Below are 13,976 nucleotides of genomic sequence, written 5' to 3' on the forward strand. Positions count from 1 at the left end.
CCAGAAAAGCTGACACTTACGTGGAAGCATCCTGGGATAATGTAGATTCTAAAGGGGTCAAATCATGACCCCAGGGGGTTGGACGGGGCCACAATAGGGAATCAAATTTTAACATAAAAATATAATTATAGGAAAAATCTTTTTAACAAGTCTTCTTCTCAAGAACTACTTGGCCAGAAAAGCTGAAACTTATGTGGAAGCATCCTGGTATAGTGTAAATTTTAAATTATACAAATCATGACCCCTGGGGGTTGGGCGAAGCTACAATAAAGAATCAAAGTTTAACATAGAAATATATAGGAAAAATCTTTTAAAATCTTCTTATCAAGAACCACTGGGCCAGGAAAGATAAAACTCATGTGGAATCATTGTCAGGTAGTTTACATTCAAGTTGTTCAAATCATGACCCCTGGGGGTTTGGCGGGGCCAAAAAAGTGAATCAAAGTTTTACATAGAAATATAAAAGAAATTTTTTCAAGAATCTTCTTCTCATGAAGAACTGGTCCATAATAGCTGTAACGTTCATGGAAGCATCCTGGGGTAGTGTAGATTCTAAATTGTTCAAATCATGACCCTGGGGGTTGGGCGGGGCCACAATAGGGATAAAAATTTTTACAATGAAATATCTAGGAATTTTTAAAAAAAAAAATCTTCTTCTCAAGAACTACTTGGCCAGAAAAAATTAAACGTTTGTAGAAGCGTACTGGGGTAGTTTAGATTTTAAATTGTCCAAATTATGACCTGTGGGGGTAAGATGGGGGTAACAATAGGTATTACAAGGGAGGAAATCTGGTAAAAGAAAATAACATGGTGAAAGCTTCTCAGGTGAGCGATGTGTCCCATGGGTCTCTTGTTTTCAAATTAGAAAAAGATTTCTATTTATCTTCTATCATTATTTTGAAATTTCTTCTTTCAGTCATAAACATGTTTTATGTTATGTATTTTAAAATGTTTGCAACAATTTTTTTTAATTTAATAAGAGAATAATAACACATTCTCTTCAATTTCTACTTTAAATAACGATCGGTTTGTAGTGTCATTTTAAAAAATCATGATTTTTTGTGATTTAGTTTATTATATTCCTGTTTTAGAAGAACATTCCTCTTTCCTTATACAAGAAAGAGGATATTTCCTGCTTGTATCTCATATTTTTTTTTAATTTAGGGAGAGGGCTAAAATATGCTTTGCCTGCTGCCCAATCCCATTTGCACTTTGCAATCAAATTATTTTCAAATAAGTTACTAAATTATTTCTTCATGCATCTTTCCAAATTGTATTGCTGAATGAAATATATGGAGAAACGCATTTTCATGCTTGTTCGGAATTCTTTATGTTTAGACGGGGGTTAACTGAAGATATGTGTATAATATACAAGGCAAGAGGGGGGTTAACTGAAGATATATGTAACTATAATATCTGCTTTAATAAAAATCGAGCTCAGTTGTCTGGCAGGAGAACTAAGGAAGATAAAATATATGGAGATAACAAACAGTATTTGAGCTCAAAAGACCATTGAACATTACAAAATAGGAGTGGAGCAACACGGACCTCCAAACATCAAAGGAGGGATCAGCTGCCATAGAGGAGTGAGCATCCACTGCCGTGCCATCGGTCGTGTGCTCGTTGTCATGATAATAATAATAACTGACAAATCCATGAATAACTCAGCGTGTAAATAATGGCCTTACAACCAGTATGAAAAAGGTCAGTCAGTATTTGACTGAATGATAAAATATAGGGTGCGACTTAGACATATTGTAAAAAGAATGACATTTTTTACAACCCTCTTTCTGAGAACAAGTAAGATATTTATTTGAATGAAACGAGTACGTTCTCTTTCAGATTTTCTTTTTAAAATATGTCTAGTTGTTTATATAATGAAATTGACATGTCTGTTTCAACATGTTATTGAAACAGAAAAAAGAGAAAACACGAATGCTCATATTTATAAAGAAACCATCATAAATAATTTCTTATCATTAAAAGACGACTTGTGTGAACAATTTCATTTAATTGTTTTTAATTGCAAATACATCATCATGTACCATCATTAAAAATCAATTTTGAATTGGTCATTCTACCCATACAATTAAAAGACAAAGACCTAATATAAATGGGTTTAAAGAAGTCTTTACTATTTATTTCATTCACTTTATTCACATTAATTTTATTATTTTAAATGTCGAACTGTAAACTATGACACTTTTCTACGTAAGAATATGATTATAATTTATCTTATTTCTCTTGATGAACAGGTTCAAGATATATTTCATCATTATCCGGATAGTGCTCTACGTCAAGGTAGTCTCCATCAGAAACGGACAGAATTAGAGCATTAGAATTGTTAACAGTGTCGTCATACTGAGAAGAGGAGTCGTTCTCCTCCTCACCGTCTGTATGGACACTTGTCGCTGGGACATTATGTATATCCGGGTCCACTACTTGTATGTAACTGTGTTTATTTGTTGTTTTCTGGGGCTTAAGGTAGGAGGACCCACTCTCCTCTGAACTGTCGCTTCCTTCTGTTGAGGAGGGATTATTTCCCTTTACTGTTTCTATCACAGACTTTCCTACGCCATGCAGAGAATTGTTGATTTCTTGATATGGATGAGTTTTTGCTGTATATACGTGTGACGCATCACAATACTTTGTACTTTTTTCTATGCCTTGGTAATCCCGCTTATCTATTACTATATTCATGTCGTCAATTTCATGATATATTTCTTGTTCTTCTACTGGTACCTTTGGTGTTCGTGAAGCAGATCTAGTAATTTTTTGTTTCTTTTGCCGCATCTTAAAGAAACTCTGAATCACTAGTATAGCTAGGAATAAGGCAATGACCCCTCCCGTAATTGCGATAACAGGAATGATGTTATATGGCGTCTCTAACTGTGGAATAACAAACGGTGTTGAAGACTTTGGAGTTTTTATAGATTTGGAAAAGAATATATTAGTTGAAGGAGAACTCTGAACCGTAGGCGTGGGAGCTGCTGTGGTCCATGTTGTGACCTGTTGTTTGACCTCTGTGGTGACCTTCAATGTACTTCTGACGGTTATTGTGTCAACACTGAGAGTGAGTAAAACTGTGGACTTAGTATTGGTTGAGGTAGTGTCTGGAATTTGAATTGTTACAAATACAGAGAACATAAGAAGTAAACTATATGTTTGATACTTGTATATTTCTGTGTATTGTGATAAGTACAAATAAATATAAAAATAACGATAAAACATAGATTACTTGGGCATCCTAATACTCTATCGCACAGTTCCTGGGGGCACTTCTTGCATGTCTGTGAGCACAGATGTCCATAGGAACCTTGGCTACAAAGTGCACTACAGTTTACTCCATAGTAACCAGGAGGACATTCTGATAAAAATAGTCTTTCATTGTAAGTATATTCAAAATTGCAATTACTGGTCAATTATACGATTATCTCGTATATGTAATCTTTAATTCTGATTTTGCTTCAACTATAAAAGAGTACTGAAAAACCCCTTACCTAAACACGCTGTTCCGTTGAAGAAATTGTTGTAACAGCATTTGTTATTATCTCTGTGAAGATAGTAAACCTTAATTTTTTTTCAATGAAATTTAGCAAATAAACCAGATTAAACATTTTGAGAAAATTATACTCACCCACGATTGCACATAGTGATGGGAATTCCACGTAATTGTTTCTGGAAAGAAAAATAAAAAGTAAATAAATTGATTTCATAAAATTTTAACTTTTTCCAAATATATGCAACATATTTGAACAAAAGATAAGATAATATAGATAAGATAATATTTATTTAAAGTCGGCTACATCAACAAAGAACATTAGCTCTGAGGAGCTATTTTCCGACTACATAATATTACATAAAATACAAACAACATGAAATACAGCAATTATGCATAATAAACAAGAAGCAGTTTTAAAAAAATTAAATCACACTACTAAAATATCACTATTCCTCCGTGGTGCTTTACAATGACATAGTATACATCACATAAGGTGGAATGCCTTACCAACTTTTTATTTTGTAGATCTTTGAGTCATCCTTTTAAAACAAGGGTTTGAGCATTGAAAGGTCGACATTAGCTCTCAATTATCTTATATGAATTTTTTTTTGTATTTTTTCAAAAAAAATGAAAAAAAATTAATTTCATCCAACTAAGATGTTTTCGAGTTAAAAGTTTGCTGTAAATGAAGGTATCATATTGATATCTAATAAAATATGTAAAGAAAGGCTGATTAGACTTTTTGATTTTTTTTTATAAAAAAATATTTATGAAAATAAAACTCATTATTTGTGAATATGTTTTAAACCTATGGTTAAAATCACCATAAAACTAGTTATAACTGAGGACATCATGTTTGTCAATCATATTTTTAAAAGAAACTGAAATGAAATTGAAAATTTTAAGAGAAATTAATTTTTTTAATATTTAGTAAAATGAAGCGTATTTATTGTTTTAATGCCCGATCAAAATTAAACAAAATTAAGAAATTATAGGTATAAAAATGTAAAAATTGATATACAAAATTTTGCAATAAAATGCTAATTTACGTTATGCCTCTTGATGTGAAATTTACAATGAAGATAATCTATTTTTTATTGTCAGGTGAATCATTAATGTTTTAATCCTTATTACATTTTTTTGCTTAATCGGTAGAAGACTTGTAGTTCAAATATTATGGTTTGAACAAAATGTCTATTGTAGTATTTGTATAATTTGCTTTAAATAAAAATTATTTCCAATAAATATACAATTATGGTTGAGACGGTCCCTCAAAAATACCTGGACGGTAGATTTCCCTCAAACTTTGCATGTACACTGAAGTTAATGTAAGTTATATATTGTATAAAAAAAGAGTTTCGTTCTATTTTAGTTTTCAAACTAAAATTTGGCGATTTCGTTTCAATTTCTTTAAAAAAATATGATATTAAGAACATGTTCTGAACGAAATCATTTATGACTGGTTTTAAGAAAATTTTAACAACAAATTTAAAAAATATTCACAAATTATGTGTTTAATTTTCATAAATATTTTTTATAAAAAAAAATTAATATATATACAGTTTTTCTACACATAAATGTTTACAAAAAACGTCTTATTTTAATGGAAATAATTTTTTTCATTTTTCTTTGAAAAAATACAAAAAAAAAAATTATGTAAAATAATTGATAGCTAATGTCGGCCTTTCGATTCTGAAACCATGTTTAAAAAGGTTGACTCACAGATCTATAAAATAAAAATTTGGCATTCCTCCTTAAATTGGTTAAAAGAAGTAATATTTCTAAAAGATTCTGGTAAAGAATTCCAAAGTTTTGCAGACTCATATCTAAAAGACTTCATTCCATATGTTGTTGATCTTGTTTTTGGTAAAACAGCAGTTTTCGTGCATCTAAATGAATAAGGTGTTTCTTTAATATGAATAAAATCGTGCAGGTAAGACGGGCTTTGCTTGTTTAAAATCTTAAAACATTCTATGGCCATTGTTCTAATAAGCCTGAGTTTGAGGCATGGTAATTTTGATTTGTCCAGAAGATAACTATTTTTTGTAGTCATCATAAACAAATCGCAGTGCTCTTTCCTGTATTTTTTTTTCTCCATTTTAATTTGCTTCTCGTTCACCACAAAATGCCAAACTAATGGACAGTAGTTGAAGTTTGACATGATAAATGTATGATAAATTGTTAGTTTTCCTAATTTGGTATGGTGTACCCCTTTTCTTTTAAGTACATTTAATTGTTGTGAAGCTTTTTTTTTTTTTTTTTTTTTTTTTTTTTTTACAAATGTTTGAAATATGAGAGCTAAACTTGAGCTCAAAATCTATGGTAACACCAAGTAATTTTACTTCGATTTCCGGATGAATCATATTACCATCAATTTCAAATCAAATGTTTTCCTGTTTAGTTTTCTTTCCGAGACATATAGCTTGAAATTTATCGGGATTTGCTTGCATTTGATTATTTCCAAACCACTTAACTAAGTGGAGCAATTTGATTCCAAAGTATTTTTTAGTGATGTAATATCGTCACTTGAGTTTGAGAGTGTTGTCATCGGCATAGTTGTAGAGATCACAATCTGACAGAAAATGAGAAATATCATTGATAAAAATATTAAAAATAAGAAGACCAAGTATTGAACCCTGTGAAACACCTTTGTACAATTCTAAAAAATCACTACAAACTTCCTCCAGTTTTCACACTGTTTTCGATTGATTAAATAGCTTGAGATAAGACTAGTAGCTGCATTTGTAAAACCGTATGCATTTAGTTTTGTTAAACCTAGATCATGTGGAATACAATCAAATGCTTTAGATAAATCAATCGTAATTGCTGCTGTATATTTTTTATGATCAAGGGCATACTTCCAATCCTTAACAATCTTTAGCAACACACTCTGACAGCCATACCATGGTCTAAAACTGATAACATATCATTAAAATGGCAATTGAAAAAATCAGACAATTGACTATGAATAGCCCTTTCAAAAATCTTTGACAATGTAGGTAAAATGCTAACTGGTCTATGGTTTCCTTTTCCAAAATACTTTGCTTCTTGTGAAGTGGAACCACTTGTGCAATTTTCATACGATCTGGAAAAACATTTTTAGAAAAACAAAAATTTACAATATTGGTCACAGGGTTCAATATATGTTCCTGGCTAAGTTTAGCAATTTTAGCTGAAAAACCATCAATTCCAGTAGTTTTTTTCAAGCCCAATTTGTTAATGCATTTTTTTTTACAAAGTCCTTGTCTACAGGGTGAAAAGATAATGATTCAACAGCATCCTTACCTTTGATACTCTCACAGATTTTTACAATGTAGGGTGTTCACTATTGACATCAACACAATCTATTCCGATGTTTTTCGCATGATTTACAAAAAAAAAATGTCAAAAACATTGCATACGCAGCATTGTTAGGGCCTACTATGAGAAATCAACGGAAAATAGACGTGCAAAAAAGGGGGACCTTTTTAAAACTGAATTTATTTTAATTAAGCTTATCACAGAACACAAATACTTATTGAAAAAGCATATTATAACTCACTCTGTACTGTATGAAGTTTGGTCCCTTCGATGGACAGTCATGTGATAAATGCATAGTTTGTGTACTGAATGTAGGTCATCAACAAATTTCAAAATCGCAAGGGCATACCCTAGTTGAAATAAAAAATTCAAGTTATTATTTGTTTCTGCATACTTTGTTGTTTCTGAAAAGTGCTGCTGCTTTGAAAAGAATTTGCGTTTTAATAGTTAAATTTTCAGGTAAATAAGCCAATGTCGAAATATGTTTGACTTTTATAAAATATTTTGTGTACTTATAAAATCACAACCTCGATTTAAAAAAAAGCAGCAGCACTTTTCAAGTTAAGAAAAATATCCTTTATCTATATTCAAAAAATGGTTAAGATCTATTGAGTGTATGCCCTTGTGAAAGTGCAATTTTATGAGGCATCTCGATGTAAAATATACTTAACCTGTACATAAAAACACGACAAAATTAATAAAATACATTCTCTTGATAGTTAATTAATAATCGCACTAAACAAAGGATATGCACTGGTATAAATCGACTACATGTATTTAAAACCTGTAAATAATATTCCGTTTAATAATAAAACGCATTTTTCCTTGTTAAAAAACTGCTCAATCTGCCTCTTACAGCACATGAAATACGTCATTTTTACCAAAATGACGTCATGTTTACAAGTTTATCGCGATCAGTGCTTTGTCTATAACCAGCTACATGGGATTTAACTAGCAAGTTTTTTTAAATGCATTGATAAGTTTTATTGTTGTTTATTATGCTAATACAGTTAAATGTTGCAAAGTATTTCATTTTCATGTATAATGAGAAATACATAAAAGTCATATTTTTGTGTGACGTCACAGTGAACTTTTCTCGTATAAATTAGGCCCCGCCCCCTAATTCAAGCCTTAACAATGCTGCGTACTTCAACTTGATCAGACAAAGGACTTTCGTTTTCTGAGAGAATAATATTTTTTCTGTTATTTTGTTGGTCAAAAATGGTTTTATAGTTGGCCGAAAATCTTTACTTTTTGGTCCACCTGCACACCATTCAATGAAGTATTGGTTGACAGACTGACGCTTAACTTTTGTTACATAATATCTTTGTTTTCTAAAATTTTCCAACTTTTGCTTAGATTTGTTGGAGTAATATAAATCATGCAATTGTCGTTTCTTAAAAATTGCCCCTTTCAACCTCTTATTCATGAAGGGAGCTGGTTTTCCCAGTATTTTTTTTATTGGAATGTGTTTGTCGATGACTCGAGTAAGATCATTGTAAAAATTATTGAAAACAGTGTTTGGGTCACCTTGTAAAGCACCAGAGTAAGATTCTTAAATAGATCTTAAGTCCTCCGTATATAAATCCATATTTAAGCACTTGAAGCTTCTGTAATTCCTGTATTCGGGAGTTTTTAACATAGTTTCAGTTTTCAACTGCACTGCAATAACGTCGTGAACATCACTTATTCCACAATTAAAATTTCAATGATTTGCTATGATTTGGGTATTATTCTTTAAAACAACATCAATCTGAGAGGCATTGCCTTGCTTGGTAAAACATGTTTTGCCTTTTATAACATTTTCTAAATCAAATATATCATAGATATCTAATATAGGTTTACATTTGTACCCATCTGCTAAATCAAAATTCAAATCTCCCAGCATAAAAAAGTATCATTTTTGACTGATATTTTGTCAAGTGTTGACATAGAATCATTTACAAAATTGTTGTCTTTCATGCATGGTGGTTTGTAACAACCTAGAAAAAATACTTTAATAGAGTTTATTAAAATTTCAACTCCTATGAATTTTATTTCATCCGCCTCCAATTCGGGTCTGCGGGTTCCGGTGTAAAGACGAATAATGGCCCCCATCGAAAAATTACTCCCGGTCATTTGACGTAGAAAAATGACCCTTTTGCCCGTAGAAAAAGTGCCACCACCCTAACAACTTGCAGAAACCCACGTGAAGAAAAATGACTCCCTGTTGATTAAAGATGAAATTTTTAGGGGACAAAAAAAAATAGATAAAGAAGCAAATTGGCTAAGATGCCCACCTGAGCTTATTTGGAATGAATTAATGATATGTTGATCTCATAACATACGATTATAGCTATAGTTTAAGGTCAATGCCGTGATTCAGAATCTAAAGGAGTAAAGATTTATCGAGCTTAAAGGGTTAGGTAAAAATTGTTTTCCGATGGTGGAAATCATCGTACTGACAGAAAAAAAATCAACAGTATCATAATTATATTATTTTATCCTCCGCTTGAAAAGCGGGAGGGTATATAGTGATTGGGATGTCCGTCCGTCTGTTACGCTTTGGGGTATCCATCTGTTATCCGCAACTCCTTTTATATATAAAAAGATGTATTTGTAAAACAGGTATGCCCCTGTATGGCAAAATAGCGAAGATTAAACTTTTTTAAAAGGCAATTTAAATATAATGGTACCCAAAGTAGGGTCTTCTCACAAGAAATACAATTGCAAAATAGGAAAGCCCTAACACCACTTGTTCAAAATCAAAATTAATGGCTAAGGATAAGCGTTTGAAAGGTAGGTCAAACTCAAAGGTCAACGGGTCAAAGTTTATGGTTTCTTAAGAAAGGTTTAATGTAACAAGGATTGCATTTGTGAAGTATGAGAGTACTATAGTATCTACCGTTTAAAAGTTATAGCCAAAGTAAATTAAATAAAAATTTGGCATTGTTGTGGAAAGAATGGAAATGCGTCTTGATCGTATAGTGGTTTATTTTAGACTCTGTTATTAACTATAGAAATATAACGTACAGTATTGTGACGTAACAATAACGTTAACGCACGTTACATAAACCTGCGGATAATCCGTGACACTCCGGGCACCGAAATGAATTATACCTGAGTATTAAAGAGTTCTAATCAATTTAACAGTTCATTGAAATTTAAAATAAAAACAAGTTCATAATCACTGAATTAAGAGGTCCATTAACGGATTCTTTAGTTGGTTCCTGTTTTTTATACTCGATCTTTTTCTGTTCTGACACTTTATCTTTCAGATTTTGTAAAAGAGTCTCAGTTCCCAGGTGTTTGTAACGTAGTTCTGTGTTAGCTTTCCCAAGCCCCATGTTTCGAGTCCGTAAATTGGCATTTTATTTATTATCTCTGCCATGTCCCTGAGATTCTTTTTCTGTGATATTTCTTTTTCCTTCTCCTCGACCTCTGTACATTTCTCTGTCATCTGAGTTTCTTCCCTTCGTGTGTCATCATGCATCCTTACGGCGAACGTGTAATCCTTCTCCCTACTTTCCACGGGGTCCTGTGAGGTTAAAATTGTAGCTGATTTTCAAGTGTCTGTACTTTGATATTTATATCACTTGTTTGCCTTTGAACGGAATCATATCGTGACTGAAGATTGCTGTCTTTAGCATTAAAATGCTCCGAGTGAGTGCTGAATGTTTTTATATTAACAACTTGGTCCTTTAATTCCCGAACCTCGTTATGCAGACGTCCGTTTTCGTACGCTAGTTTACTTATCTGTTCCATCATATCCGTCATCCCATTCTCCACACGAATCTGAAAATTTCTTTGTTGGTCGAATTGTAACAATCTCTCTAGCAAGGTCGCATTTTCTTGTTCCAACGCATTCATCCTTTCTGTCTTAGTCTTCAGCTCTGACTTAAGTTGCTGTATCTCGTTAGTCAACTTGCTATGTTCTTGAATAGTGTCCACAGTCCGACTCATTGGAGTGAAAGCGTATTTCACTAAAACACTTTTATGTCGTTGTTTAATGTTCAGTTTTGTGGTATCTGGCTTGCTTGTTCCTACAATGTTGACACTTGTTGATGTGATTGGGTAGTCTCTGTCCCTCGTTAGTTTCATGTCGCATACACTTGTGTGGTGCTTCTTCTGGCACATTTTACATCTGTTGTGGGATTTACAATCTGCGGCGCGGTGGTTTCCTAAGCAGTTGAAACATAATATTTTCCGTTTGAAGATGTCGAACCTTTGCACTTACTTCTGTAACTTTCTTACAATCCCCTGGAAAGTGATTCTCTGTGCAACAGTAAATGCATGGGTGGCTCTTTATCTCTGTTGCTTCGATATAAGGAGTTGACTCTTTTGTTTTCTGGTTGTGTTCATAATGAACATGGCGTTGTTTCTTTGAGGATCGGTAAGAAACAACGCTATTGCGTGGAATCCATCGCTGTTTTATATCTGGCCTGATTCAAGGATTTTGACTTCTTTGCTAATAGCTTTACGAAGATCGTGTAGTGAAATGTTGTCACCATCGTTCTCACGTGCAATGTTTTTCCTGATTTCAGCTGGTAGCTTGTTGATTATGACTGGAATAATTAAAGCTCCGTACATCTCTTGTCTTTGTCCTAGACACTCCAAACCCCTGACATAAGATTCCAAGCAGTCTCCATAATTTCTTAAACTGATGGCGTCGTTTCTCGGGGCATGCAATTCCATAAGTGCTTTCATGTGAGAATTGATAATATTTTGCGGTTGACCAAACCGTTCCTTGAGCAGGTCTATGGCGGTTTTATAATTTGCGTTTGTGAGAGTAAATCCTGCAATGGTTTGTGCTGCTGATCGCGTAATTGAACCTTGAGATACAAAAACTTTTGAATTGGTGTTAAAGTTTGGTTGCGGTGAATTGTTGATTCAAATGAATCCCAAAACGTATTCCATTGTAATATATCTGGAAGATTTAGCTTCGGTAATCTATGATTATTCGTAGCGTAGTTGGATGGTAATGACAAACATTTTTCTGCCACTCCTGGTTACTTTGTTCATTGAGATCAGTGGCAGGAAAATTGTTTAAAATATTCTCACAAGCCGTTTCACTTGAGTTAATTGCAGCTGACGTGTTTACTTTACTATCATGAATTTCTAAGGCGGGTATAAAACACTAAGCACTGGCGTTCAAAGTTTTACATGAAACTTTTTCCGTAAATTTTTCTGTTTTTTTAGTTTTGCAATCTAGTTCGTACATATACTCATCTGTGTTTGTGATTTCTTCTTCTATATCCTCTTCAGATAAGGCGTCTAATATTCGTTCATTTAGTTCTTGAAGAGTTTGTCTTTTTTGCGTTAGAGACCTTCTAATTATTTCGACTTCCTCCGTTACTTCACTGCCTGTATTTTCTTTCAAGTCCAAAAATCGTCCGAAAAGTTTCGTTACCGCTGATCTGTTACCGGCCCGTATGGCTTTCAGTCTTCCTTCCATTGTGCGTATATTATTTAAACATTCCGTCGATCACGGTACCAAAATGTTGTGGAAAGAATGAAAATGCGTCTTGATCGTATAGTGGTTTATTTTAGACTCTGTTATCAACTATAGAAATATAATGTACAGTATTGTGACGTAACAATAACGTTAACGCACTTTACATTAACCTGCAGATAATCCGTGACAGGCATTTTTGTGTAATATGGGACAAACTCCAAGGTAAAGGTCAAAAGGTCAAATTTGGTGGTACCCAAAACTAGGTTTTGTCACAAGGAATGTACACATATTGAATATGAAAGACTTAGCTACAATAAATGAAAAGTTATGGTAAAGGTTAAAGTTTTTGCGGAGAAACAGACCCCCAGATAGACAGACAGCTATACAGTTGAGAGGTACATTGTGCATTTTACGGAAGGTGCGGGGTTTTCATTTTGCTTTGTGGGGTTATTAATAGTACAGTGGTGACTTGAGAGGTTTCATTAGGACTTCAAACAAATAGTATATTGTGGGGTTAAAGATCTATATTTGTGGGGTTGAAGATCTATATTTGTGGGGTTAAAGATCTATGTTTGTGGGGTTAAAGATTAATTATTTAATATCAAGTCAACTTTACAAGCAACTAATTTTAAGTACTTAAAATTGTTACTGTTTATCTGAAGAACTTCGAACGGAAATATATAACATTTTTCGACTACTAAATAGCAGTAACAATGCAAAAAATGTTTTTTTTTATTTGAGGATAATTTTGCATCAAAGTAAACTAACCCATCATGTTTTCACAAAAAGATGATAGACGAGAATAACCCCCGAAAATGTTAAACAAACAACCCCAATATGTTAAATAGATATAACAAACAATACTAACCCCATAAGGTATAAGACAAACAACCCCAATATGTACTCTTATAAAGATAATAGACAACACTAACCCCATAAAATGTTAAAACAACAACAACCCCACTATGTTCTCTTAGAAAGATAGTAGACAACACTAACCCCATAATGTGTAACAACCCCACTGTGATCTCTTATAAAGATAATAGACAATTTAAACCCCATAAAGTGTTTAGACAACAACCCCACTATGTACTATCATAAAGATAATAGGCAACACTAACCCCATAAAGTGTAACAACCCCACTATATTCTAGTATGAAGATAATAGACAATATTAACTCCATAAAGTGTTAGGACAACAACCCCACTATGTACTCTTATAAAGATAATAGACGACATTAACCCCATAAAGTGTTTTGACAGCAACCCAACTATGTACTCTCATAAAGATAATAGACAACACTAACCCCATAAAGTGTTAGGACAACAACCCCACTAAGTACTCTCATAAAGATAATAGACAACACTAACCCCATAAAGTGTTAGGACAACAACCCCACTATGTACTCTCATAAAGATAATAGACAACACTAACCCCATAAAGTGTTTGGACAGCAACAAACTATGTACTCTTATCAAACTTTTCAATTACAAAAACACTTTACAAGGCCTGGATACCTACTATCTGAAACATAATCCTCCTTAGTGTTCATGTTCTTCTTTGCCCTATAACTGCTGGACACGTAATTACAGGTGACGTAAATATAGTTCGTAATGAGGACCTTAGATCACTTATTTTAAAAGGTCCTAAATATAGGGAACCCCGATCCTTCAACTGGCGTCGGAATTTCATAAATATTATGGATTCTGTTGATTGATTGCTTAATTGTATGTTGTTTA

At 32.9% G+C, this 13,976-nt stretch overlaps 1 protein-coding gene across 1 annotated transcript; it reads right to left on the reverse strand.

Moving 5' to 3' along the window:
• Positions 1 to 2,235: 2,235 nt before the first annotated feature.
• On the reverse strand, positions 2,236 to 3,729 carry LOC134237997 (uncharacterized). Its single transcript, XM_062720124.1, has 4 exons — positions 3,638 to 3,729; positions 3,501 to 3,553; positions 3,239 to 3,367; positions 2,236 to 3,113 (listed from the first exon to the last, which is right to left on the reverse strand). The coding sequence occupies exons 1-4, from the start codon at positions 3,649 to 3,651 to the stop codon at positions 2,236 to 2,238; spliced, it is 1,074 nt and encodes a 357-aa protein (XP_062576108.1). The 5' UTR covers positions 3,652 to 3,729.
• Between the last annotated feature and the right edge of the window lie 10,247 nt (positions 3,730 to 13,976).

This window comes from Saccostrea cucullata, unplaced genomic scaffold, assembly GCF_032062105.1.
Source record: "Saccostrea cucullata isolate Sc308-1 unplaced genomic scaffold, CSIRO_AGI_Scuc_v1 ctg3145, whole genome shotgun sequence".
Classification (NCBI taxonomy): domain Eukaryota; kingdom Metazoa; phylum Mollusca; class Bivalvia; order Ostreida; family Ostreidae; genus Saccostrea; species Saccostrea cuccullata.

What these genes read in the sequence shown, in the direction of transcription:
- LOC134237997 (XM_062720124.1), bottom strand. An exon ending in CAACGGAACAGCGTGTTTAG is followed by an intron (nt 3,368 to 3,500) that starts GTAAGGGGTTTT and finishes TATTTTTATCAG; the next exon opens with AATGTCCTCCTGGTTACTAT. An exon ending in TAGAGTATTAGGATGCCCAA is followed by an intron (nt 3,114 to 3,238) that starts GTAATCTATGTT and finishes TTCAAATTCCAG; the next exon opens with ACACTACCTCAACCAATACT.